We start from the raw sequence: 26,197 nt of genomic DNA on the forward strand, positions 1-26,197 counted from the left end.
ATCAGGCCACAACCTCTGCCTTGCGTGTCTGGGCTAGCAGCAGTCTACAGTCGAGTCAGAGCTGCAGGCACTGACTGATACTGCTGCTGGATTCCTGATTGGATCCAGGGACTCTTGGTAATGGGCTCAAAAGCTGGAGAGCACATCTCACAGCTGAACGGCGCTAACTGATTTGGCTGGGGTTAAGCCTCCCGGAGTCCGGATGTGAGCTTTGTATCCTGCACCGGACCGGACCCCCTCCTGTCGTGTTATCAGAACTCTCACACAGCCCGGAGGATGGACGGCTCTCAACATCTTGCGCCCCGAGGGGCTGGGCGTAAAGCTAAATATTAATGACATTATGGTTTGCCCCCACCACGGCTACTTACACTGACACTATTAGCTCTGCTGCGGCCTGCGAACCGCTCGGCTAGCTGAGAGAGAGAGAGAGGAGGCTGAAGTTGGAGAAGTGATGAAATAACACCAATATAGGGGACGGCGGAGTGCACACACACACTTGAAACACACATCACCACACATCTGATAGAAAGATCCTCAGCTCTCCACAGCTGTCTATTTGCCGTCTTGACATCGCAATCCTCAGCTGCGGTGGTAACCCCTATCTATAATTGATATCCTCAGCACGGAATGGGCTGCCTCCCGTGTTTGAAGGGCTCAGCTCAAAGGTTGAGGATCTTGACAACTTCTTGCCCCTGTTTCAGGGGCCCGGGATGAGCCGAGGTGGTGGGAGATGAGGCGAGGACGGTTTCTTAATAGAGGAAAATCTTGCTCACATCCTCCCCCTAATGTAGTCGCGCCAGGTGGCCGTCCAAACAAAGCAGCGTCTTCCCGTTCCCCCCGCATACATTCTGCCCCATCCGAGCCTCGCCAAGCTGCACTTATTATCAGATTGCCGTACAGACGCAACAAAGTCATCATTAGTTTTCCAATTTTCCCCCCCGTCTTGGAATTGTTTCTTTCCCAGCTTTTGACTTTCCGATATTATTTCTCATTTCCTATGCAGATATGCAGAGAGATGCCAATAAAAGTCTTCGCCTACAGAATCCCTGCCCTCTAATTCAGCAGAGCGGACGGGAAAATGCTCTTATCTCTCCGCGCCCCCACCCCCCTCAGTAATAGGATAAGTACAGTATTTGGACCACAGTGGCTCTCCTCACACACTGGGAGGGGTTTGGGGGTGTAGGGGGGGGTGTCATATAACCAAACAATGGCGCGTCCCTTCCCCCTGTACTTGTCTTCTGAAATAGCTTTGGGGGGAAATAACACGATGAGGAAAAGAAATATCCCGTTTCTCCTCGGCTCTAGCCGCTTTTGCGCTAAGTTTGTACGTGGGTTCATTCAGCGGCGCCGGTGTTTAAAATTTCAATCTTGTGTCATGAACTAAAAGTCCTTTTGAAGTAAAAAAAAAATAAAAAAATAGAAGAAGAAAAGTAACTGCCGCACTGATTCAAATATCCCCCTTTTCTTTGTGGTTGGCCTAATTTTAGAATTAAGCCTCCACACCACCCTCATCGCTTTCCACCTTGTTCAAAAGCACTCCTGCCGAGCTCTTGATGCGTATTTTTACGCCCTCAAACGTGCTCTCACCATGACATGCCACGGCGTTCCTTTATCATCCGCGTTTAAGCGCTCTTGGTGCCGCCGATAAGATAAACATCAGATCTATGCAATTTGGCTCACTTATCTGGCCTACCCAGTCAGCAAAAGCGAGGCGGGTGTCAATTTTAGTTTGCTCTATTTATTTCATTTATTGCATTCCGGCTCTGTACACCTCTCCGTCGCCCTCTCTGCTCGACATTCTTCCGCTTCCCCCGTTTGCTCCCTCTCTCGTTTTTTTTTCTCTTTCATTTTCCCGCCCTCCCCTCTTTCCCCTCGGAGGGAGTACTTTTACAGATAAGGCCTGGTGGCTTCTTTAATGTCTCTCTTGAAGTGGGCTTTTTTTTTTGTGCCAACCCCACACTCCCGTAATTGCCTAATATGGCCTTGCTCGACAATCTTTTCTTATTTTCCTTATTGATCTGTTACTGATACCTCACCGCGGAGAATTCGCCGAGGGAGCTGTAGACTTGCACGCGACGAACATATTTCGTGTAAGCCGTATCGCCCCCTTTGTTTTAATGCGGACGTAGCGACTCTGGAGTCAATGCATCAAAGAGGCAAAAAGTAAAAACTGATCAATTCTGAAACACAATAAAAGTTTTAATGATGTGACTATCCTTTTATAACGTCCATGTTTTTCTCTGACTTGTGAATGTGAAAATTCATTCATCACAGACTGTGACGGTTATAGAAGATGTGCAGGTCTCTTTATGGGGGTGGTCTGCATGTGTGTGTTCTGCCGGCTCATCAGGCCCTTTCTCCCCCCCCTCCACCGAGCCTACCGTTCAGTTTCAGGTCATCGACACAGGTGGCGCTTTTTTGTCCTGGTTCTGGTGCGGGGTAGCCAGCCCTGCCTGTGTGCAGCCTTGCTGAGGCAGGCCGCTGCGTGCCTCCCCGGTGTTGAAGGGAGATAAACGCAGGCGCTGTCTGAAGGCAGCCCCCCCACCCCCACCCCCCCCCTCCTCTGGCTGCTGGCGCGGGCCTTTAATTGGTAAAATGCAGATTTTTTTTTGATCAGGAGAGGGATTAGGCCTCTTATCTGTCTAGAGTATCTCGTGCTAAGATGAAAAGACCGCGCTGAATTACACATGCCAATTCCAGCTCCCTGCCCCTTGCTCGTTCGCTCGCTTATTCTCATCCTCCCTCCTTCCCTCAGCCTCGGTTTCCCCTTTTACTTCCTCCCTCCCTCCTTCCCTCCCTTCTTTGCCTTTTTTCATGCTCAACCCCCCACACCCCCACCCCTCCACCCCCTCCGCCCCCGCCTCTCTTTACACAAAGCACTTCAGCAACTGACATCACAAAAGAGCATATGATTTATTAGGCGGTGTTTGATAAAGCTAAACGGTGTTGCGGGTCCCACAGCTTAGTGAAATTGCCTTGTAAACAGGCCCTCTTTTCATGCACGCTTGCATTCTAATGCATGGGGGCTATGTCCCAGAGAGGGTTTGATAAGGAGACGTGGAGATGGATACTGAAGTGGGAAAAAAAATGCCGGGGAACAGCGGGGAAAATGATACGAGTCCGTGTACAACAGGCTCTCGCGTGCGGAGGTGTGAGGGCCCGAGGACGGGAGGGCAGAAAGTCGTTTTAAATTTCCGAGCTCAAAAACGTAAAAACCCCAATCTACGTGTAAATGTGTGTTTTAGTGCTATTTATGGGCCTGCTTGTTTTTGCCGTGTCCCCAGGCAGCAGGGGTCTGGACCGAGTAAAAGAGTGTCTGCACCTGTGTGTGTGTGTGTGTGTGTGTGTGTGCACCACTCATACGTCACAGACGCCTTCAGTGTCCCCAGTGTAGACGTCCCTCGCGTTCCCTGTCGTGCAACTCCCTCCTAAATCCATCTTGGTGGCGTTTTTACAGTTGTTGGCCGATAAGCTGGCAGGGAGAAGATGAATAACCTGCCGCGCCGCCGCTATCAGCACCTGTTTGTCGATTTAGCCGGCCAACGGGACCTGTCTGCTCAGCATGGAGATTATTGATTCAATAAGAATTGCCATTAGATCATGCCATTAGGTTCCTCGGCGGCCCCCTTTTCCCCTGCGCTGCCTGTCCCCCCCTCTCTCTCTCTGTCAGCTCGGAGGCTCATGCATCACGGCCGTCAGCGGCCTCCTTCATTTGTACGAACGGGGCTCGTATCCATCTGTGTGTGTGCGTCGTGCCAGCCGCCGGCCATGATCCAGCACCGCGGCGCGCTCCCATCGCTCTCAGCCCGGAGGATATTGAACGCTGGTCACAACAGACCGATCGCTTGCCACAGGGATTCCCTCGCAGAGGGGAAGAAAAAGAGAGCGCGGGTCAGGTTTTTCCAAAGCTCCGAACAAGGTGGGGAGGAGATCAATCTTGGGGAAACTTCCTCCGAACGTCTATGGTCATCCAGTCCCCAGTCATTTTCCCTGGAATTAGTCTTGTTTTGTCACTTGAAAATTAAAAAGTGCCAAGCGAGAATAATGGAGGCTCTTTGCCGATACGTTAGCGTCCATTGCACTCTTTTGCTTTTGCAGTCCGCTTGCTGCTGCCCTGCTGACTCATTTGTCGATACAATACCCCCCCCCCCTCGCCTTTTGGTATTATTGAGAGGAGGGGGTCAAAATGTCTTGGAGAAAGATTCTGGTGGATGCGCGGGGTCACGATCTGGCCAGTGGGCAGGGTGCAGAGAAGGTACAAAGATGACATTGTCGGGGCAGTGTCGTGCCTGGAGGGAAGCTGACCCGGAATACTTTATTTGCTTTGTTCCTGCATGTTTTATAGCTCGGCAATCCTGCGAATAAGTGTTGATTCCCCAGACGTTTAAGAGCATTCAAAGTCAAGCGTGTATTTACGTCCCTTGCTCCCGTCTGTCCCTTTTTATTCACCCTCAAGGTAAAAAGACTCTTCTCTGCTGCTCAGGAATGTAATAATACCGCTTTCCTTCGGTCAGGATATTGTCTGTCTCCCTGGGTTTGGATTGCTCTCGGAAAGGCACTTCAGAGGCCACCGTACGCTGTTGTCTCCGAAAGAGAGCCAGATGTTGACCTCATCCCCAGAGGGTCTCCGTCTGCATGCCTTTCCCCTCCTCATCTCTTTCATCCCCTCTGTAACATCCACCACTTACCCCATTTTACAAGTCAGTTAGTGAGAAAAGGAGAGAAAAAAAAGAGCGATGGAGAAAAGGGGAATAGAGGAGGCTTTTGGAGCGGGGGAAAGGTGGCGCTCGCAGATATAATGCTTGGCTGGAGTTGTGAAGCCCCTGCATTTCAGAAGCCTCGACTGAACTTTTGATTTCTCGCCCTATCTGCTCACCTCCCTCCCTCCCCCCCTCTTCCTCCGGAGCGTCAGATGGGAAGTTGCCACGGCAGCACAACTGTCAGCGCATGTCACGGAGGGGCGCGGGCCCAATGTGACGCGTGGTGACAGGGTTGCATTCGAAAAACCCCGTTCAGATTGGACACTGAGACCTGAGCCTTTTTTATTCCTGCGCCTTTGTGCTGATTTTAACAGAGAGAGAAAAGGAGGAGGAAGTTCAGATGGAAGAAATTAAACAGGACATGAAAAGGAGAGGGGAAATGGGAAAGGCCTCTGCCGCAGTGCAAAAACTCCCCTAAGCGCTTGAATGAAAAATAACGCTGAGCTTCGTTCGAACTTAAGAAAAATTGTGTGCAGTAACGCAGCTCTGAATGGATTTATCCCATCTTCTTTTCTAGCACATCAACAATGACCACATCCACGGAGAGAAGAAGGAGTTTGTGTGTCGGTGGGAGGAATGCTCTCGAGAGCAGAAGCCCTTCAAGGCACAGTACATGCTGGTGGTCCACATGCGCAGACATACTGGGGAGAAACCACACAAGTGCACAGTAAGGATGTTCATATTTGTCTGCTAGACATCATATAATTGAAGAGGTATTTTGCATAGAAGCCCAAGATAATAAATTACAGGATGTTTGAGTTATGTTCTCTTTCTCTTCTTTTAGTTTGAAGGTTGCGCCAAGGCCTACTCACGTCTGGAAAACCTTAAGACTCACTTACGTTCCCATACTGGAGAGAAACCGTATGTGTGCGAACACGAAGGTTGCAACAAGGCTTTTTCCAATGCCTCCGATCGGGCGAAACATCAGAATCGAACACACTCAAACGAGGTGCCTACAGACGCGCTTTCACACGGTCCAGAACGGTCGAATTTCCATTTTTAACAATGTTTTAACCGAATCTTCTCCTCTCTCCTGTCTTTTAGAAACCTTATGTGTGTAAAATCCCAGGCTGCACCAAACGCTACACGGATCCCAGCTCCTTGCGAAAGCACGTCAAGACGGTACACGGGCCGGAGGCGCACGTCACCAAGAAACAGCGTGGAGATTACCCACGCCCTCCTCCACAGCCCCGGGAGCCAGGGGGCAACGGCCAGGGTCGGTCGCCAGGGCAACTGCCCCTGGGTGGGTATACGGACCAAAGGGAGTACAACCATGCTACCTCAAAACAGGATGAATGTCTGCAGGTCAAGTCCATCAAGACAGAGAAGCCGATGGTAAGACTTCATTTCAGGCTTTAAATCCACTTTACTCATGCACATTTAACTTCATTTTGATTCCTTGATTTTGACTTTACTAATGCTCCAACTATGACTTCCTTTACTTTGACACACTGTTTTGAATGCCTAGTGTTTAGGACTTTTAACACTGAAATCTTCTAATGAGTACATGTTCTCCTCTATCCAATGCTTCGGCATTTCTCTCCTTCCCTTTCTAAGGACAGTGGGTAATCAGGTGAGACAGGTGTCACTCTATACTCTTTCCAGGTCTCATTTCCTTTTCCTTTCTTGCTCATCGTTTTATGGTCTGTCCGACTTTTCTCATTGCATCACAACTGCTTGACACTTCCACGATGAACACACCAGATTTGTTATCATCGTAGTTTGCTCTCATCGCTCACGTCCATGAAAGAATTTGTGTATCATTGTACAGCATTTTGATGTTTGCATTTCCGTTAGCAATGCCTAATGCCTTTGGGAAAAACTACAAGGGCTCTGAAGTGCTGCCCAATTCTGTCCCATGGTTGCACTGTGAAGAAACTATTAAACAGGGAGAAAAGCGTCTAAACGTGATTGACGCTTTCCTTTTGACTGATGCTTAAGCCACACCCCAGTAATGTGCCAAACTTCTACCTCTATGCTTCATCTAAAAGCATAAATGTAGCAGTTGGCTCCTTGGTTTGTGCCAACAGCACAGACTTCTGTTTTTATATTATCATATCAACACATAGATAACCATCATTGTCCAGCATTATAGACCCCTTCATGACCTACGTCACTGTGACGTCACAATGTTAGCTGGAGGCAAAACAGAGGGAACACTCTCACATTCAACCATGAAAATGTCAACAGCACACTTCTTATCAGATAAGATTAATATGTAATGTATCATCAGTTTTAGCCGGGAAAACGATATGGGTTAAAATAAATTGGTACTGGAATTATGTTACGTTAATCATGATTTGTCAGATTCTTGTTACACGTTAGTGCTAACCGCTAGCTTAGTTGCATGTTTCAGGGGTGTACAAGCTTAAGTTGCTTTTACTACGTTGCCTTCAAAAGTGGTTCCACTTACTTCTTGTAATATCTTTGTTAGAGAGGCTTCATTTGATAAAGACAGACCAGACTTTGTCCTCCTTTGGTCAGATCCTCCATCCAGTGAGTGAGAGTGTAAGGGTTGGTGAATATAGTCCCATCAGTCTTTATAAAATAACACTGAGTCCTGTGTATTAATATATTCTTTAAAATATGCTTTTTTGTTGTCCATTCTTGCCAAAACAGTCTATTGACATATGGTAACCGGCTTTTACAGGCTGTAGTGTTTAAGATATTTTGCCTCCAGCTAAGCCCCACCCTCAAAAAACGTCACACTGTTTACATCCTGTGAAGGGGTCTATAGGGAATGCACTCATGAAAGCATCACATTGTCTCATTGTTTGTGACGTATTCCCGTTGTGTCACCAAAAAATAAACTTTTCCTTCCTGCATTGTGTCCATCAGACGTCTCAGCCAAGCCCTGGCGGTCAGTCTACATGCAGCAGTGACCAGTCCCCCGTCAGCACCTATCCCTACAGTGGAGTCCAGCTTGCTGTGAGCGCCGGACGCTCGCCAGGGGAGGGGCCGGAGGAGGACGAGGGGAGAGGGGAAAATGAAGAGGAGGCAGAGGAGGAGTGCGAGGGCGAACCGCCCCCCATCATGGACTCCACGGTGTCCACTGCGACCGCGGCCATGCTGACCTTGCAGGCGAGGCGAAGTATTGGCCGCCCCCTGCGCTGGATGGAGCACATGAAGATGGAGAGGCTGAAGCAGGTGAACGGAGCGCTGCCCAGGCTGGGGCCCCTGTCCCCTACACCGCCCCCTAAAGGTTCTACAGTACCCAGCGTCCTGGGGAAGGGTAAGGTTACCTTAATAAACTTAATAAAGTCCAAAAAGGGTGCGGGAAACGTTTTTTTAAATTCACAACGGCCTGTGGTTGAGTGAATGTGAGCGTGTTGCTGTTAAACTGTGCGTTACCATGGATCTGGGTACACATTTCAGAAAGGAATGAGCCTAAATTCCATGTTCTACATTTTGGCTGAAGGACTAAAGCAAAACAAATGCTTAAAATTTACTGTTACGCTGGAAAATGGTATCAAGCTGTATATCAAATCAGAGAGAATAGCATGTAATGTAATGTTTCATGGCCAAGTGCTGCCAGTTGTCTATGGTAACATCTGTTTGAGAGATCTCTCCACACTTACACTTTACTTGTTTGGCTTCTTCTCCCTCATTCTCCTGTAATATTCTTTTTTTTTTTTAACCACATATAATTTTTCGTGCTCTCTTTCTATCAGTAGACTTTCTTCAGTCTAAATTCTCTGTCTGTGTATCTCCCCAGGATCCTGTCTGGGCAGGCAGTGGGGGGTGTCTGCTCCTCAGCCGCCTGCTCACGCTGAGCTGAGCAGCACCGAGCTAACAGTGCTCAATTTGCTCAGAGACCGACGGGACAGCAGTGGTAGCGCCACCAGTTCCGCCTACCTGAGCAGCAGCCGGCGCTCCTCTGGCATCTCCCCCTGCTTCTCCAGTCGGCGTTCGAGCCAAGCTTCTCAAAGTGAGGGTACTATGGCAGCTGCCCACCACCGCCGCCTCCACAACCTCAGCTCCACCGACTCGTACGACCCCATCTCCACAGATGCCTCCCGCCGGTCCAGTGAGGCTAGCCACTATGGAGGTGGTGTAGGAGGAGGGGGTGGAGGGATGCTCTCAGGTGGGGGCTGTGGAGGTGTAGGAGGGGTAGGCATTGGAGGAGGAGGAGGAGGAGGAGGGGGATCAAGAGGGATGCTCAATTTAACCCCAGCACAGCATTACCACCTTAAAGCCAAGTACGCGGCAGCAACTGGGGGCCCGCCACCCACTCCTCTACCCAACATGGAGCGCATGAGCTTGAAGACTCGAATGGCCATGATGGACGACGGTGGAAGCAATCACTGTTTGCCACCTCTTGTCAGGCCACCTCGCTGCAGTGAAGGCACTAACGGGTATAACAATGGCTATGTGGGACATGCAGGTTACAGGAGGAGGGTACTCTATCCTGGCGAGGGACCACTGAATGGAAACAGGAGGGCCAGCGACCCAGTGCGGACGCAGGCCCCTGAAGCCTTCAGTTTGCCTCCAGTGCAACGCTTCAACAGCCTTAACAACCTCCACCCGCTTCCACCTCTGGCTCATCATTCTACACCCGAATCTCGCAATTTTTGCTTACAGAACTACACGCGCTCAGAGGGCAACTTGCAGAGGGGCCTGCAGCACTCACCGTTCACCCCCAGTATTGCAGAACATGCAGCCTTAGAAGCTCTTGCCATGGAGGACGACGGGGAGGCTGGCCTGTTGCTTGGGGACGAAGATATGCTCCCGGATGACCTGGTGCAGTATCTCCACTCCCAGGTTCAGATGGACAGTGGCCCCTACATTCACAATGAGGACCAAATAGCTTCCAGCCAAAGGGACTCCTCCCATCTATCTGTGGAGGATATAGACCAGATCCATACGTTAGGGTTGAACGCGACCTTCCCTGGACCTCATGGTCTCCAGCAGCAGCAGATAGCAGAGAGGACCAGCCCCAGTAAGCTTCCCATTCAGTGGAATGAAGTGAGCTCCGGCAGCACTGACAGATCTCTCCAAAGGGAACAAATCCACCACACACAGTGCGGCAGGTGGCCAAGCACAGAACATGGACCTGTATCTGCACCTTTTGGTCGGTTTGGTAACATGGTGGTTCAGCAACAAGTGCCCCATGATTTCCAGAACAGTTGTGCCCAGGTTAATCAGTCTCAAAGTGGTTGCTCTGTCAACGCCAGAGTGAAGCTTGAGACATCCCCTAACTCCTGTTCAGAGATGAGAGGTTCTGGTCACTTGACAAACACCTTTGGCAGGCCCAATTTCTCGCCGATCGTCGATGAGCCCCTTCCCCAGGGCTACAAACAGCAGGCCTCCAGGGGACCTCAGAGCCACTTCCAGCAGAACCACAACAGTAACAACTCGTGTCACGTTGGAAACAACCTCCCTCTTAACCGGGCCTCCATGGACAGCCTCCCCAGCCTCTCCCAGGGAAATTCTCTTCATCACCACAGTCGGCTGGTACATGCCCCTCGCCCGCCGATCAGCAGCTACAGGAACTTGGTCCGGACCCAACAGTACCTCAATCCTGAGAGCTCCAATGAAATCCAGTCTTGCCCCAACCAGCAGCAACAACTGCAAAGGAGTGGGGACCACTGTTCCCTTGCACATCAGGTATCTGGGCTGAAATTGGAAACCCCAGACCATGGATATTTGGAACAGGGCTTCAGTGACTGCCTCTCTTACGAACCAGCAGATCGCAAGGCCTCCTCATTCCCTGTTCTGGAGGACCAGTGTTTGCTGGACTCCATGGCTGAGCCTGAGGGACAAGGTGGTGGTAATGGGAATTCAGTCGCCCTTCTCTCCCCCGGTGCAGACCAGGTCACCAGTACAGTGGATGGTCATGCACCTGGTGTGTTAGACGGAGGGGTAAGTCTGGACTTTGGTGTCATGCTGGAAGACGGTTATGACCAGGGTAGCCTGGTCTCAGGGGTGTTGAGTCCCTCCATCTTCCAGGGTCTGTCCAGGACCTCATCACGCCTCACCACCCCCCGAACGTCTGCTACCTTCCACAGTGTGGCCCCTGGCCTAAACAACATGGCAATTGGAGACATGAGCTCTCTCCTCACCACACTCGCTGAGGAGAGCAAGTTCCTGGCTATCATGCAGTAGCCGCTCTGCTCCTCCTCCTCTCTCCGTCTCTGCTTTCTCCTCACTTAGGAAAAATGAAAAAAGAAGAGAAAAACTCTGGTGTACGTGAAGATTAAGACATAAGTGGCAATTATGAGAATTTTAATATGTACTTAAAAGTGTTCTGGAACAGTTGCTAAACCCTTTTATTTTGTAAAAAAAAAAAATAATAATAATAAAAAAAAAAGTCATCCCGCACAGAAATGGGATGTGTATAGAAAAACACTTATATTCCTTTTCTGGAATGAAGGCTATTTTTGGAAGACCTTCTCTTTATATTACCATGTGATGGTGAGTGAAACACTCACTCCCTTGAATCAGTATTCTGTGTATTGTCACTGTTTTTGCTGTTGGTAAAAATGCATGTACTCAAGTTAAACATTGAACACTGTCTATAGAAGTACATAGCCCCAAGTATCGGCCATTCGAATCCACACAGGTACAAAGTCAGTACATCCATTCTCTTTATAGCAGGTGACGCGTGGGCCATGAATTTAACCGGCCCCCGATGACAACTTTATATATCATAGGTTTAATAAGTGGTATATTTGCATTTGTTGTCATTTTGTTTATATGTTACTCTTGTGAAGCTGTAAATGTTTTACCAAGTGGTGTTTTGTTACGATGGTATTGAGTCCAAAAAAAAAAAGAGAGAGAAAAGAAAAGGACCTCCAAGTCTTCAAGGCACCGTAGATTTTGGCCTACTTGATATCTAAATGACTTAGTTAGTCTGGTAAGGTACTCACAAGTGTATATAACAGTGTTTTTCATATTCTGTTTGTGATCTGATTTTCGATGTTGGATTGCACGGTTGTTCGGAGCTGAGGTGTAAACTGGCGCTCTCTCCTTGATTCGGTGCTTTGTGTATGCTTACACTAATTGATATGAGTACATTTATGGTTTGAAAACTGTCTTAATGACCTACAGCGGTCCACAGCACACTGATGCTGTGAAGTGATGTGTTCTGTTTTATAGGAAATCATCCGTATCGTTTCCTCCAAAGCTCTTAAATTCAGAATGTGTACTGCCATCAAGTATTGCAGTGACTTTTGTCAACAGTGTTAGTATTGCCTTGTAGTCTTATGTGACTGCACACAGAATATTGAGTAGTTTACTTGTTATTCAAAGCAATGAGGTACAAACTGTTCTGTTGTTATTTGGTACTTTTTGTCATTTTTGTAGTTGTGCATTGATGGTGTTTTCTTTGTTTTGTTGTTTTTGTTTTGTTCTTTTTTTTTTCAAAGAAGTAGAAATCATTTCCTTTGCAAGAAGGAAATTACAAAGGTATGTGCCTTATACGTATCTGCCTGTCGGTAAAGAGAGAGATCACTGCCAATCTTCCATTGAGAATTATGAAAAAATAATAATTAAACGTGTATATAAGAAAATCCTGAATATCAGAAAAGTTGAGATTTGCGAAATGCATTCTACTTTTCATTTTTTTTTTTTTTTTTTTCACATTTATTGTGCTTTTATACAGTATATGTTGTGTAAATACATTACTCTTTCGGTAGGTTTTAGCAGAGGAAATGGGAAGTATCCTGGGACCAATAAAGAACTGACTTTAAAAGCAGGGATTCCCAGGTCCTGGGCAGAGGCCAGGCAGATCTGGCTCAGAGCGGAGCTTCTAGTGCCCAGGGCTGCCCCTCCGCCAGAAGAGCCGCTTTGCTCTTTTATAACTGACTACAAATGTTTGTATGGTTTTAATAAAAATGGAAATTATATTTTAAGTCTCTTTTCTTCTTTATGTGCTGGTTTTGATAATATGTAAAACACAATGAATAATGTATTTGTTTCTGGGAAGACACCAACCCAAGATAGGAGATGAAAAAAAAAAGAGATGAGTGATATATAAACGTAAACCGTGATGAAATATTATTAAAATTAACCACAAAGTTCCAGGATCGATAAGTTCAATCATGGAGAATAGACAGTGATTCTGATGCCCTCTCCTGATCGTGCTCAGAAATTACACCGTGAGCCCAGAGCCATGCGGCGTTTGAATCCAACATCAGTTGTAAGTTGTTAAGTTCCACTCACATAAAGAGCAGTCATGTCGTCGTCACTTTGCCGAGATTAAAGCCAGCAGCACATCGATTCCTTCACTCCGACATCTTTACCAGTCGTTATTCCACTACAGCCCACATGTATTTACAGGCCTCTTTAGGTTGACAACCCATCAGCACCTATCAGCCGTCCTTTTAGCACTCAACATGCAAGCGCAGAGAGATCTTGGATCATTCACCCCGGCCATCCGCACGGAGAAAAATGGGAATCTCTTCTAAGCCTTCCATTATGCTTTTTAGGAGCTCAACACAAGTGCAATCACGCGACAGAAATGAAGGGCACGGTTAAGATTTTCCACTGCAGAGAGGGACTGGATACAAGAATTTTTTACTTTTGATGCTCAGAGGCCGGAGCATTCTCAACAGATTTTACCCCCGTAACCCGTTCTTACTTGCTTGCAATCTTAGATATTATCTCATGTTCTCTACTTACCCAACTTTCACCAAGCTATTGATAAACAGTGTATTTATCAGATCCAAATGAAGAAAAAAAGGGGGTACGGTATACAATAGGAAACATTTTATTACTAAAAACTTGTCTCATACTGAAGGTGCTCTTTCAGCGTTTCCACAACTATTCTTTATTGAAATCACAAGATTGTTTTTTTGTTTTTTTTTAACCACTTAATGGAAAGAAATCATACATGAAATGACAGTAACTATGGACTATATACACAACAGTGGGAGAGGAGGGTCAAAGGTGTGGCTTCAACAGGCCAGGATTGTTTGATGTTTTAACAAACTAGGCTCGTACAGGAGGCACTTGAATGTGAGAGCCTTAAGAGCCAAGACCAAGCCAGAGGGAGAGGAAGGTAAAAAAAAAACGAAAAGATATGCGACCAACAGAAAACGATTACTACCTGCTTTGAAATTTAAACGAAAAAAAAAAATAAAAACAACTCTTGTTCGAGGAGTACATACTATGCATCTATTCCTTCAGCTCAGACTTCAAGGCCTGAAGACTTGTTTGGGGTGGAGGTGTTTGTGTGTGGGACACTGATGCACATACAGAGCATTTACACAGGCCTGCACCACAGTAATCTAGAGCACAGAGGGTGCACATTCAAGAGCATGCATCGCCCCACAATGAGCAATGTGGCTGAAAAACAAAAAGAAAAAAAAAGGAAAGGGAATTTAGACATCCGACACTAAGACAAAATTCAACTGTCTGCTGCTTTAGATTGTTAATGCAATAGACATACAGTATTTACAGGAATCATTTTCTTTTAAACATCTGTCACTCCAATGCCAGTTAAATTAAAAAAAAAAGAAGTCTGAAACTGCATTGCGGGTTATGAGGGGAGGTTTACGCCAATAATCGCAAAATCTTCAAGAATGGCTACCATTTCAATTATCTATTTACATTAAAACACAATTATGTATCCATAAACAAAATGATGTAAAGGAAGAACAAAAAAAATCAATGACATTCTGAATAGAAGTCTGTGAGTCGGCTGCCTCGCTGCAGAGTCCCTGTCAGAGCTGGTTTAGTGGTCGGTTCTGTCCGTCTGCTCAGGGAGTGTGTGTGGCGTTCAGGGTGTCAGATCTTCTCCTGGATAAAGGGGTGCTGCAGAGCCTGGTTGATGCTGATGCGTTTGGCCGGGTCCAGCATCAGCGTGCCGTCCAGCAGGTCCTTCAGCTGCATAACCTTCTTCCTCTGGTCCTCGGGCAGGCGCTGGCCTCCTATCATGTCTGCCAGCAGGTCTTTGGTGGAGTTGATGGTGCTCATCACCGTCACCTTCTCCTGATTAGGGTAAAGCAACATAAAAAAAAATAAAAGGAAAGCAAGGCGACTCATTTAAACTGCTCAACATTTTCAGATCCAAAGGAGGGAGAAGAATGTTCAGAACGCCTTACCCTTTCTGTCACTTTGTCTACTTCAATGTACAGGAAGTTCAAATTCTGATCGAAGTGCTGGTCTTTGAACAAGCCTTTCCGGATCATCTGAGGAAAGAATGCACAACATTTCATCAGTCTTGGCGTCTCGAACGCTGCGAGGAACAGCAACACGTCTGGCTTCATCTGAGAAAGAAACAAGTGCTGCAGGAAATGAAACTGCATGATGTAATTTCACCTTGTTGGGCATCTTGCCCTTGAGGTCCATCGCTAGCTTGATCATGTGATTGTTGGAAGATCCGGGGAAGAGGATTTTGCCGGTGTAAAGCTCGTACAGGGTGCAGCCGACGGACCACATGTCGATGCCGTAGTCGTACGGCTTTCCTATGACTGAGAAAGAAATGGTGAGTGAGTCTGAACTGTTAAGCGATCAATGGTTTCAATAACAAAGAGAGCAACTTACTGATTTCTGGAGCCCTGTAAAATCTGCTGACCAGATATGGAGTGATGTCATTGTCGGCGACGTGCGACGCTGAACCAAAGTCGCACAGCTTCAGGATGGTCTTTGACTCGTTTACCTTTAAAGGGGACAAAGAAATTACACATGAGACTGTTATCATTGTCGTTATTCTACAACCCAATTAAAGTTTCAGGAGAGTTCTGGTTGTACCAGGATGTTGTCTGGCTTGATGTCGGCGTGGAGGATGTTGCACCGTTTGAGCAGCTTGAGGGCCAAGAAGAGCTGCTGGCTGTAGGAGCGCACAGCTTTGATGTGGAGCCCGACATCTTTACCGTACTTTTTCAGCACCTCGCGCAAATTCATACTACAGACAAAGAAAAAAAAAACAATGAAATCAAACGTGTGGTCATCGGACAAATACTGCGGTAATTATTATGAATCGTCTCCGTACCTCAGAGGCTCAAACACCAGACAAAGATGCTGCTTGTGGTAGAAGTGCCTGAAGAGTCGGAGGCAGTGGAACTTGTCGTCGGGATCGGCATCGTTCAGCTTCTTGAGGAACTCCAACTCTTTCAAACCAGTCTTCTGCCTGTTCACCAAAAACACACACGTTTTAGAGTATGTCATCAAAGTATTTTCTGTATTTTAAAGTTTCTTACAAAAGAAAAGCTGACGTTCATGTTGCGGGTATGACGGGACTCACATGAGCTCGTTGTTTCGGATGATCTTGACTGCCACCTCCTGGCCAGCCCTGGCAGTGTCCCTGGCTCTGATCACGTTGCTGAACACACCCTGGCCGGTGTAGCCATACACGTCATAGCGCTTGTCCAGTGTCTCGCCGATATTAACACCTAAACGAAACAATGTTTTAAAAGGATGAACTTCAACTTAGATCCAGGTGGGATTATTTCACTCAGACTGCACAGGTAAATGTGTCTTATAGTTGTGATATTAAGCCTACGTCCTAAAACGGCCCAGGTGACCCATGTCGGAGGGAAATCTGCAATAAGTAGGAAGAAGTGAGAAGTACGTACGGTAGTAACCCTCAGCATCCGTCCAGTTGTCCCTGAGGTTGGGGTTCTCCTTGAAGTCCTTCCCTACCCCTGCTGCTCTCATCCTGGCACTCTGCAGAAACAGCACAAAAAAAAAAGAGGTCAGTTTTTCGCTCACGCTGAAGTTCCCTATTATTTCCCACTCTTCTGAAATAGCGAACGCAGTCAGTCAATTAGAAGCTTAAAGTCGAGTAGTAAGCAGTGTTTACTTACGTCAAAGTCAGCAGCAAACATGTCATCTGACTCCGTAAACATGTCGGGGGCTGAAGGCTTCTTTGGGTTGGCTCCTGAAAGAAAAAGAAAATCAACTAGACGCAACAACAGTGCAGTTTCTGCTCATACACCATGTTGTAAGACAGTAAATCTGGAACATGTGTTTGGTTCACATACTCTGCAGAGATCAAAACATGCTGCAGGTGGCAGAGACACCCAGGCTTTGGATTACAAGCCAGCAACTGAATGAACACATGACAGAAAGAAACAAAATTAAAATCCCTGCATCACAAAACCCTCTCACACAGATCAAGCCATTTTAAATAGCATTTTCAGCCTCTTACGGATTTGTGTACTTCGCCGTGCTAATATTAATGGGTATCTGCAGATAAAATTTAAAGGCAGGGAGAAATGCTACCAATCAGATTTCCACCTTATAAATTCACGTCCTCTTTTTTTACTGAAGGGTTCATGACAGGACTGAGGAAAAGGCCATTTTGAGTCTATAAAAATCAAAGACAGATATTTGAGACAATACGAGACATAAGCTTGATATTCTTAAGAGGGGGAGCTCTTGGAAAGCTTTTCAGATTCTGCTCTCCTGTGTCCTCAAACAGCTGTTCCCCTCAGGTGATCAAGTAGCAAATGCAGTGAGTCGTGTACGCTTTCTGCAGATTTAACCGCTTTAGTTATATTCAGTAGGACAATGAACGGTACGCATGGCAACTTCTCAATAACTGGAGGAAAAGCGTGCATCGTAATATTCCGCATGCCTCCGGGAATATTGATCGCACACTGACACTTTCAGTGAACTAGCGAGGGCCCACGACTGTGAGGTTCATTCAGTTGGTCTTGTATGCCGACGGAAATGATAATAATTCCGAGCACAACATTACCGTCTTTCTCCTGGGCGATGAGGTTGTGCTTGGCTTTGATGCTGGCCTCAAAGGTGTTGAGGTTCTCGCGTTCGTACTCCTTCACGTCGGCCGCCACTCGCTCCAGGATGTCGTCGGGTGAGGGGGAACGGCTGCGCGTGCTGCTCTGGGGGCTGCTGGGCTCCGAGATCATGTTGGAGTCGTCGTTCCCCACTTTGTATTTCTGTACGATGAAAGGAGTTGTTGGAACGGTTAATAAGAAGACGCGTTTATGTTTTCAGTTTAGCGGATTCGGATCAGCATGCGTTTAAACGGACCTGGACGATGGCCAGACGCTGCTGGCGGCGCTGTTCGATGAGAGCTTCTTCATCTACCTCCTCACCGTCAAAGTCCTCCAACCTTCAAACATAATCCAGGATTATTTTCGCGCAGGATAAATAAAATATATATTTATCTAAAAAGGTCTCGACTTCCTGGTTATGGATCAGCAATAAAGAATCTGAAGTAGAACATCAGCTACTGATGGTAGATTTCACATTTTATATCTAAATCTATTTTCTTTTAAGTCATTACCTTCAAGCAGTTGCTATAAAAAGTCACAAAGACTCATTCCACATCCTCAATAATGGCCTTTACTCTAACTGTTATCCTTTAATCAAACTTACAAATTAGCCAAAACCACATCTTCATATCATTTTTTTTAACACAACCATTTATTTCACTCACACTTCTTCCTCTGAGGATTCCTGGTCAACTTTCATTCCCTCTGAAAGGCTGCCCTTAAATTTGTCTTCATCTCTGCTGCGTCTTCTCCTTCTTTCCCGATCGCGGGACATTGAGCGTCTATACTGTCGAGGTCTACCATACCTGTCTCTCTCCCCAGACCTGACGCAAGAAAGGGATCATTCATTAACTCAGAAAGAATCATAGCTGAAAAACTTACAGAGAAATGCTACACACAATTTAAAAAGAGGGTCAAATTTTGCATCTGATTGTTTGAACTGCTTTGGTGCAACAGAGACAAACGTCTTTTTATACAGTGGAGAGTAAAGTGAGCTCCCATCACCTGTGCCCCAGCGGAGACCTGCTCCGTCTCCGGGGGGAAGAACGGGAGCGTCGCCGTGGAGATGGAGACCTCCGTCTTAAAGGTGAGCGACTGATCCTCCGCCAAGAGGACGCCCGGGGACTGTTCTCTCGTGATCTGTCTCTGCCCATTCCTAAATCTGGCCGTGGACGCTTCCTGTGTGAGCAAGAAAGTGGAGTCACTTTGAGAAAACACGATCGACAAGAGAAAGTAAAACAAGCAGAACATAGACAAAGTGAACATACATGCCGAGGCCGTCTGCACAGTCATGAGAACATGAATGTCAGACAATTCACCAAGAACTAAACGCAAAAATCTATCACTGATCACAAAGGTTGCATAAATGGACTTGTTCTTTTTTTCTGGTTCAGTCATTAACAACTTATGCAGCCTGCATTCTTGTAACATCAAAGGAGGTTAGAAACTTTTCACTAACCTCATTGGTGAGTCCTGTCTGTCAGCATCCCTCCTCCTAACGTCTGGCGAGCGGCTGCGGGGTCTCCTGGGTGGAGACCTTGTTCTGGATGGAGAGTGGCTCTGTTTTGATGCCCTGTCTGCGGCACCAGCCGAGGGATGGCGTGCATCTCTGTGTCGAGGGGAAGCACTGCGTTTCCTCGCTGGGCTGACAGGAGCTCGTCTATGAGGGGAGCGGTTCTCTTTTCCCGATGAAGCATCTTTGGATGGGGACTTGGCTGGCCGTTTGTCCCTGTCAGATTCTGAGCGACTTGGCCGTTCTCGCCCAGTGGATCTCGACCGTCTGCTCGCTCTTTCCTGGTTTGGTCTGTCGTCCCGTTGAGGAGAGGGACGTTTATCCGTGCGGCTGCCTTTCGGCTCTGCTCTAAAGCTGGAAGGAGAGTTGGACTTCCTTCTCTCCTTCGACCTATCAGTGCTATCTGAATGCTTCCTATCTTTTGACCTGCTCCTGCCTCGTCCCCTGTCTTTAACACCAGTGTCCTTGCTGCTTTTGGTCACCTTGTCCTGCTTAGGCTCCTTGACGGGCCTGTCTGCAGACTTGCTCCGACTACGACGCTTGGAGGCTGATTTACTGGCCTCTGTTGAGTCCCGTCTAGATTTCCCACTTTTCCCCGCTCTGGGAGAGATGGGTTTACCTGAGCTGCCCCTCTGACGCTGTTCTCCATTCCTGAATCTCGCATCTCCATCCTCTTCTGATCCAGAGTTATAACCCTGAAGGATCAAACCCATGCCAGACTGAACTTTGCCCTCCATCAACTGGCTGTCCAGCTCAGCTTTGATCATGGCCCTCTGTTTCTCCAATTCCTCCAGCAAGGCCCTGTCGTCCAGACTCGGATTTCCAGAGGAGGGAGAGGATTCGACTTTTCTATGGGCGGAGGAGCCAAAGAGGGCAGCAGCAGAGGGAGAGGAGCCCTCTTTGCGTTTGTGTTTCCTATGTTTGTGGCGATGCTTGCGTTTGCGGTCCTTGTCCTCATCAGAGGCATGTTTGTGCTTTTTGTGCTTACTACGATGCTTGTGTTTTTTCCTCTTGTGTTTACCGCTGCTGCTGTGATGCTTGGACCCCTCCTCTGTTTTCTCACCGTTGGTTTCAGCCTCCTCCTAGGATATGAGCAGATTGATGTGACAATTAATGCAGGTTCCTTATCAAAAACACAGCTATTATCGTTTTCACTCAACTTGGAGAGTACGGCTATATCTTGAATTCTGTATTTTCTACAGAATTTTTGGGTGTTGGAAAGCCATGCCCGTCCTCATGATTTGGTTTTAGGTTCGCATATCCAATCCACGTAAAATTAAACTTTCTTCAGAAGAAATTATATTGGGAAGTACCATTATATCAATATGTTTTTAAGAATCTTGTGAATTTAGCCGAACAGAAAGCTGCCACAATATCACACAATATCATCTATTCGTCGTTTAATTTGCTTGCAGGCATGGAAAACTGCAGCTTAACAACAACACAATTTACACCGCTGTAGTAAAAGTGACTTCCAGTCAAATTTCAGGTATAACTTTTACATCTGAATGATGACATCATACCACTTAAGTTATTTAGGTCTTGCTTCTGTCCACCCCTACCTCTTCCTCCTCTTCTTCCTCGGACACATCTCCGCTGTCCTCGTTCCCACTTCTTTCTTGGCTCTCCAGATCTTGCTTCCTGTTTCACAAAGCACAATATTAAAAGACGGACAGACAGCAGCAAGTGAATTAATCTGAAAAAGAATAACAGGCTCGTTAACTGAGGAGAATTCTGTAGAAATTACACATCTGATGAGGACTATGATGGTGTTTCCGCTACACTTGTCCAGCCTTAAAGACACCACTTATAAAACCGATTAACAATGACTTCCACACGAGGAGGCACCTTGCACTGAAGTACAGGAAACACTTAATGGCTGTTTCCTTGCAAATTCAGTATGGTTTTACTTTAAAAAAAAATAAAATAAAATAAAAAAAATGTTTCAAGGCACTTAATCAAGACCAGCAGTTTTGAGACAAGAGCTCTAAGTCTAGACACTAACATTAATTTATACAGTATTAGGCAAATACAAACTAATAAACTAATCACTGCACTGAAGTCCGTACCAGCATGGGTACCAGCACCTGCAGCGGTAGTTGTCAACGGTGCTACATAACACACGTTATACAGAAACCATTGTGTAATGCCATATTAAAAAGCACGCATTGTTTAAACACACGACAAAACACTCCACTACTACACTACCACCTGCTCCTTGAGATAAACCTGAAGCTATCATCGCTCGGAGGGAAGCGTTTCAGATCACCGTTAGCACAATAACTCAACATTAGACAAACCGCGGTTACGTAATGCGCTCAATTTAGCTAGAAGCCGTAGCAACGTTAAGCGGTAAATATTACATACAGGACATCGACGTGTCCTCAAATAAACTTGTTGTGAGCTCTTCCCCACAGAGCAAGACCGCCGAGATCATTTTCACCCGTTAGCTTGGATATGCTAAACGTCTTTAGCAAACTTAAAGCTAGCAGGCTATATCCTCTGGTAGCTTCTAGCTACGCTAACATGCGCTACACGATCACCGCGCGCGGCTAAATGAAAACGCGTGGCTACAAGTGCCCCGACAAACACACTTTATTAAACCAGATACACATGAAAAATGGAGCAAGCGTGCGGATGCTTTGCGTTTTGCCAAACTTAATGCTAATTAGCCAGGCAGCTAAAAAAAAAACGTTAGCCAGTCGTTGGCATGAAATGTAGCAACAACGTGAACCTGCTGCTCTTTCAGCCTCCGCAGTTCAAAACGTCCCTGCTGTCATTTCGCACTGGGAAGCGACTCACGTCTTATTGCCTAGGATGTCGTATCTTTAATTAAATGACTTACACGTGTTCGTTGCCATTATTCATTCTCCTGGACGCGATGTCCATCTCAACGTCGGCCATTTTCCTCAGCTGAGGGGGCCCTGTCTTCTTCGTGTATTTTCACCACCGCTGTGCAATGATATGAAAGACACTCGCATGCCCCCTGATGGGTCGGCGGCGCCCTACAGACAGGATATGTGTACTGAGGTTTGCCTTTAGTCCGCCAGGGAGCATGCTGGAGTTACTTATATGTCCTCATATTGCAGGGCTATTCAGTTACAAACTGAAGTGAGCCAAATATTAAAATTAAACATTGCAGCCATGGGTAAGTCCACGGTTTCATTGTTAATTGTACATTTTGGAGGGACTCTGTATTTTTGCACTATTACGCGCTGCATTGTGAGCAGGCTGTCACTCAGCTCCAGGGGTTGCTTTCCTGGGCTGAAAGGCTCAGAGACATCTGCACACGTATTCCTTAGATTGAGAAATATGAAGTAATGTATAACCTATACAATGCTCAGTTTGTATTTGAGTTTCACTGCATTGCTGGTCAGTGTTAAACAAGCATTCAACCAATCAACAACCACACCTTGAGTCCTGGATGAGGCCTTAGAAACACAGCAATAGGCAACAAAGAGAGATAAATGAAGGCCAAAGTGCAGGCTCTTGGAGGTCGCTCAGTTTTCTTTTACCACAGAGCAGCCCTGGAGGTCAATTTGTAAAACATGTGGTTGCTGAAGGCCCCTCGTACACCCTATGGTTCTGCTCCTCAGAGTGCACCACTGGTATGCTCAATAACAACATTAAATGATAGCTTGGTATAAATATTCTTGCATGCATGATATTTGTTGGTGTTGTTTGTTTTTCATTTTAGACTATAATTGCGCCTTATTGCATGGCATCTTATGTGTCTCCTATTTTTTTATCACAAGTAATATGTGAAGCTTTTTATGTCTGTACAAAATACGAATTTCATTAGTTTGTTTCCTGTGTGGGATGTGACAACAAAGCTGGCATTAACCACACCTGCTACATTAATCTTATTAATTAAATCTAACTTTGACCGACACTGACCATTTTCTGAAGTAAATTCCTGAAATATACAACTAAATCCTCATATGGATAAAGTTCAGCGTTTCCCGTTAAACAAGCCCAGACGAAGAAGAAAGTGAATGTTTTGTTCCATCGGACCCTTCTCAAAAGGAAAAATACAACATGTGACTGTGAACATCGTGCTGCCGTGCTAGAAAGCTGCGTAGACGTAAAGCAGCTGCCTCTGACACAGCCCCGTGAAATCACGCAACATTCAAGGATGCAAAAGCATTTTAAGGGCGGGCTATTACCCGCTCTTGACAGTTTTATACAAAGCAGTAAATTGTATTGTTGTGGGGCACCTGTGGTTGCTTATACACAGCACAGAGAAAGCAATGGAGCCGAAAGATATAGTCGAATTGATGTTGGCAGATGGGACAAGAGTGTCTGGCAGATGAGAGTGCTGCAGGTGTTACCACCATCACTCAGGTTCTCACGACATCTCGTTTTCTGTATATACTGAACCATAGACGGTCTATATACTAAAAAAAAAAAAAAAAAAGTGAATTATCTAACGGGACCTAAGTGTTTGAATTCCCCCTGCTATAGATACGTAATATTTTGAGTATACACACTGAGCCTAGAGCTGTAACTTACAGCCTGGGCCTTCTCCTGCACAGACAATCTCAGATTTATAAGATAAAGTTGCAAGCTGGAGGTCTCTCAACAGATTAAGGTCTCGGTTCCAGAAACATTACGTGTTCCATTACTTGAGACCTCTGTCCCTGTGAGCCCAATAAATCAGGACCATATACAATATGAGATAACACGTCCTGTACTGCATCCGGCTTTCTAAAGGTGATTTATTATGTGTATGCAGTTTGTACATAAAAAGTTTAGAGTCTTAGAGTCTTGATGTCCACTATGTCCATATCTTCTTCTGATAGATATCTGAAGATATAAAATATTTCCATAAATGTTTAAATGAGCATTAGGGGGTCACTATCTTACTAATTAAGAAAAACAAAACAAAAAGGGAGAGGACTAGTTAAGTGTTTAAGAGGTTAAATATGTACGACAACGAGAGGCAATATTTTCTTTGTCATTGTCTTGCTAGTATTTATGTTTATCAAATCTAACAAGAATACTTGTTCCATGTCTCTTACTTCAGTGTGTTAGCATGCTAACATATTTTGAAAAGCTAAACATTCCTGAAAGTCATTACCATTTCTTCTGAAAGAAACTTGAACCAAGTGAGGCCAAGATATCTTCATTGCCCCCTGGTGGCTGGTTGAAGCCTGGCGTTCCTAAGCCACGCCCCGTGTAGCCACGCCCCTTTAATTTTAGCGATGAGACTTGAACTAACAACAAGAAAAAATAAGCAGATAGGTAAATTTACCATGTCATATTCCTTAATTCTTTGTGTTTCAGTTGAGTCTATAAAAAGAAACATGATTGACAGGTATGTTACTCAAAAGAATTGTGTTTTGAAGGCCAAATTAATTAGTGCTAATGCTAATGTTATGCAAGCTAAGAAGACAAAAAGTCTGCAAGTAAAAGTGTTCAATAAGCCGAACAACGAAAAAAGCGTCATCCTGCAATAGCTGCAATATTTGAGATGGTTTGCGCTCACACTTTGGCAAAAGGTCAATGTTACAAAATAAATTGCACATTTGTAGGCCAAATTATTATTATTTTTAATCTTTTTGCTCCGTGGTAACACAAACATCCAATCTAAACATTTGCATTTCACCCACATTTATGAACTGAAATCAGCAACCACCGCAGCGAAGGGTGGAAAATTCAAGGAGATTTCTCGATGCACCGAGCCAGCTCATCTGATTTATGATATCTGCTGGAACTTGAGAATAAAGCAAGCAGACGTAAGGTCTGCCTTGACTGTTAAGGCCTCCACTCTCCGAGCTTCAGTGGAAACACAATAAGGATGGGGCCATAAAACATGGGGTCCAACAGATGCTCAGTGAAGACAACCACAGTCCATTATAGAGCCTGTTAAAGACACTCAGGCAGTTTGCTAACCCGCTGTCACCCCAGCCCCTGCACTCTTCACTGGGTTTTGTCTGCTGGTGAGGACAATGATAGAGTTACGGCTTCGAACGACTTCCTCTAAGTAAAGCTCTGCCAGTGCTTCTCAATGAAAAGGCAACGCCTGTTTCCATTAACGCAGATGTCCTTTGTTCCCTGACAGTTGTGTCCATCTTTATGTTTTTCTGTCTTGTCTCTTGTTTTCTGAACAGTTTTACTTTATGAGCCTCAGATGTTTGGTTTTCTGAGAGAATAGGGGCTGGACTGCGATTTACAAGTTTAAAGAAGCAGGTAAGGGAGCACAACCCAAACATATGGCCTTGTCGGAGGACCGCATTTACATTTGTTTCGAGGCAAGGGATGGGAATGAATATTTATATGATCATGCCACTAATGAAACAGCTGATGACTCAAACACAGGACTCCGTAGCAGGTTGTGTAGGGTAAGATTTAGAGCTTGACTGGAGACATCTGTGTTACCACCATCAGCGTGGGTCGAGGGTGTGGCAGCTAAGAGGCTGGCAGTGAGGGGGTGACAAATTAGAAACCAGAGACTTGGGAAGTCCTAATTTTCCTCCTTTTTACTGCATATTTAAAGTAAGCATGGGCGTGAACTTGTATGAAGGTGATAGTAAAAGCTCTAAATAACAGCCTGTACATCTGTGCTGTTGGTCCACCTCGAAGGCTACAAGAGAACGTAAAAAATAAAGCTAGGATTCGTGTCCTGTTACTCACGATGTCTAGTTTATTTCAACTTACTGAAATGTTTTTATTCTATTGTTGATGCATAAATATGGTAGTTTGTGGTTGGTTTTGAGGATTTCATTCGCAAGCTTTTTTAAATATTCTATTTACAAAGAAGGATGTAAAACATTTCACATTTTGAGAAGCATAACTGTTCACTTTCTGGCTTAGGATTCAATAATGTTGTCTAATTTAATATATATGGCAAAAAGATGCAACTTTATTAGTGTTGTGCTTTGGGTCAGATGCTAACATCAGCTTGCTAACTTGCCATTGTTTAGCAATAAAAAGATGAACATATCCTAAAAAGAACATAAGTTGCGAATAAATATGCACAACACAACAGTTAGCCGGAAGGGAAGCCATAATATCTTGATCGCCCCCTGGTGGTGGTGGTGGTGGTTACACCACAGTATTCAGTTATACTGAATCACTAACCTGACAAATCCAAGTTCTGTTTTTAAACTTAAACCCAGTTACATGAAATGATTCAATTTAAAGTGGGAAATGTCCTTAATTTGCATCTTTAAATTGTGTGAGAGTACCTGAAGGTTCAAACACTGTCACTGTCACTCCACCTGGCCTGGTGAGAG

At 45.7% G+C, this 26,197-nt stretch overlaps 2 protein-coding genes across 4 annotated transcripts in view; one reads left to right on the top strand and one right to left on the bottom strand.

Annotated features, from left to right (window-relative positions):
- Positions 1-12,607, top strand: part of gli3 (GLI family zinc finger 3) — an 88,765-nt gene extending 76,158 nt beyond the window's left edge. For all 3 annotated transcript variants that reach the window (XM_047568156.1, XM_047568157.1, XM_047568155.1), the window contains exons 11-15: positions 5,278-5,427; positions 5,545-5,709; positions 5,805-6,095; positions 7,599-7,992; positions 8,476-12,607. In XM_047568156.1, coding sequence (XP_047424112.1) covers positions 5,278-5,427; positions 5,545-5,709; positions 5,805-6,095; positions 7,599-7,992; positions 8,476-10,865 — 3,390 coding nt within the window. In that variant the 3' untranslated portion in view covers positions 10,866-12,607. The remainder of the gene's footprint in view (positions 1-5,277; positions 5,428-5,544; positions 5,710-5,804; positions 6,096-7,598; positions 7,993-8,475) is intronic.
- Positions 12,608-13,454: 847 nt separating this feature from the next.
- prpf4bb (pre-mRNA processing factor 4Bb) lies at positions 13,455-21,938 on the bottom strand. The gene is made up of 16 exons (XM_047567932.1): positions 21,805-21,938; positions 20,522-20,600; positions 18,906-20,041; positions 18,452-18,625; positions 18,112-18,270; positions 17,703-17,784; positions 17,407-17,608; positions 16,511-16,584; positions 16,280-16,370; positions 15,949-16,096; positions 15,697-15,834; positions 15,456-15,609; positions 15,249-15,363; positions 15,024-15,175; positions 14,807-14,893; positions 13,455-14,693 (listed from the first exon to the last, which is right to left on the bottom strand). Exons 1-16 carry the CDS (start codon positions 21,861-21,863, stop codon positions 14,490-14,492), a joined length of 3,054 nt encoding a protein of 1,017 aa, XP_047423888.1. The 5' UTR covers positions 21,864-21,938; the 3' UTR covers positions 13,455-14,489.
- Positions 21,939-26,197: the final 4,259 nt, after the last annotated feature.

Source organism: Mugil cephalus, chromosome 18 (genome assembly GCF_022458985.1).
Source record: "Mugil cephalus isolate CIBA_MC_2020 chromosome 18, CIBA_Mcephalus_1.1, whole genome shotgun sequence".
NCBI lineage: Eukaryota > Metazoa > Chordata > Actinopteri > Mugiliformes > Mugilidae > Mugil > Mugil cephalus.

Coding starts and splice junctions, on each gene's coding strand:
- prpf4bb (XM_047567932.1), bottom strand. CDS start 21,863: ATGGCCGACGTTGAGATGGACATCGCGTCCAGGAGAATGAATAATGGC. Junction 17,785..18,111: donor GAATCCTCAGAGGAAGAAGT/GTGAGTGAAATA, acceptor TTATGTTTGAAG/GTTGGAGGACTTTGACGGTG. Junction 16,371..16,510: donor TGTTTGCTGCTGACTTTGAC/GTAAGTAAACAC, acceptor CTGTTTCTGCAG/AGTGCCAGGATGAGAGCAGC.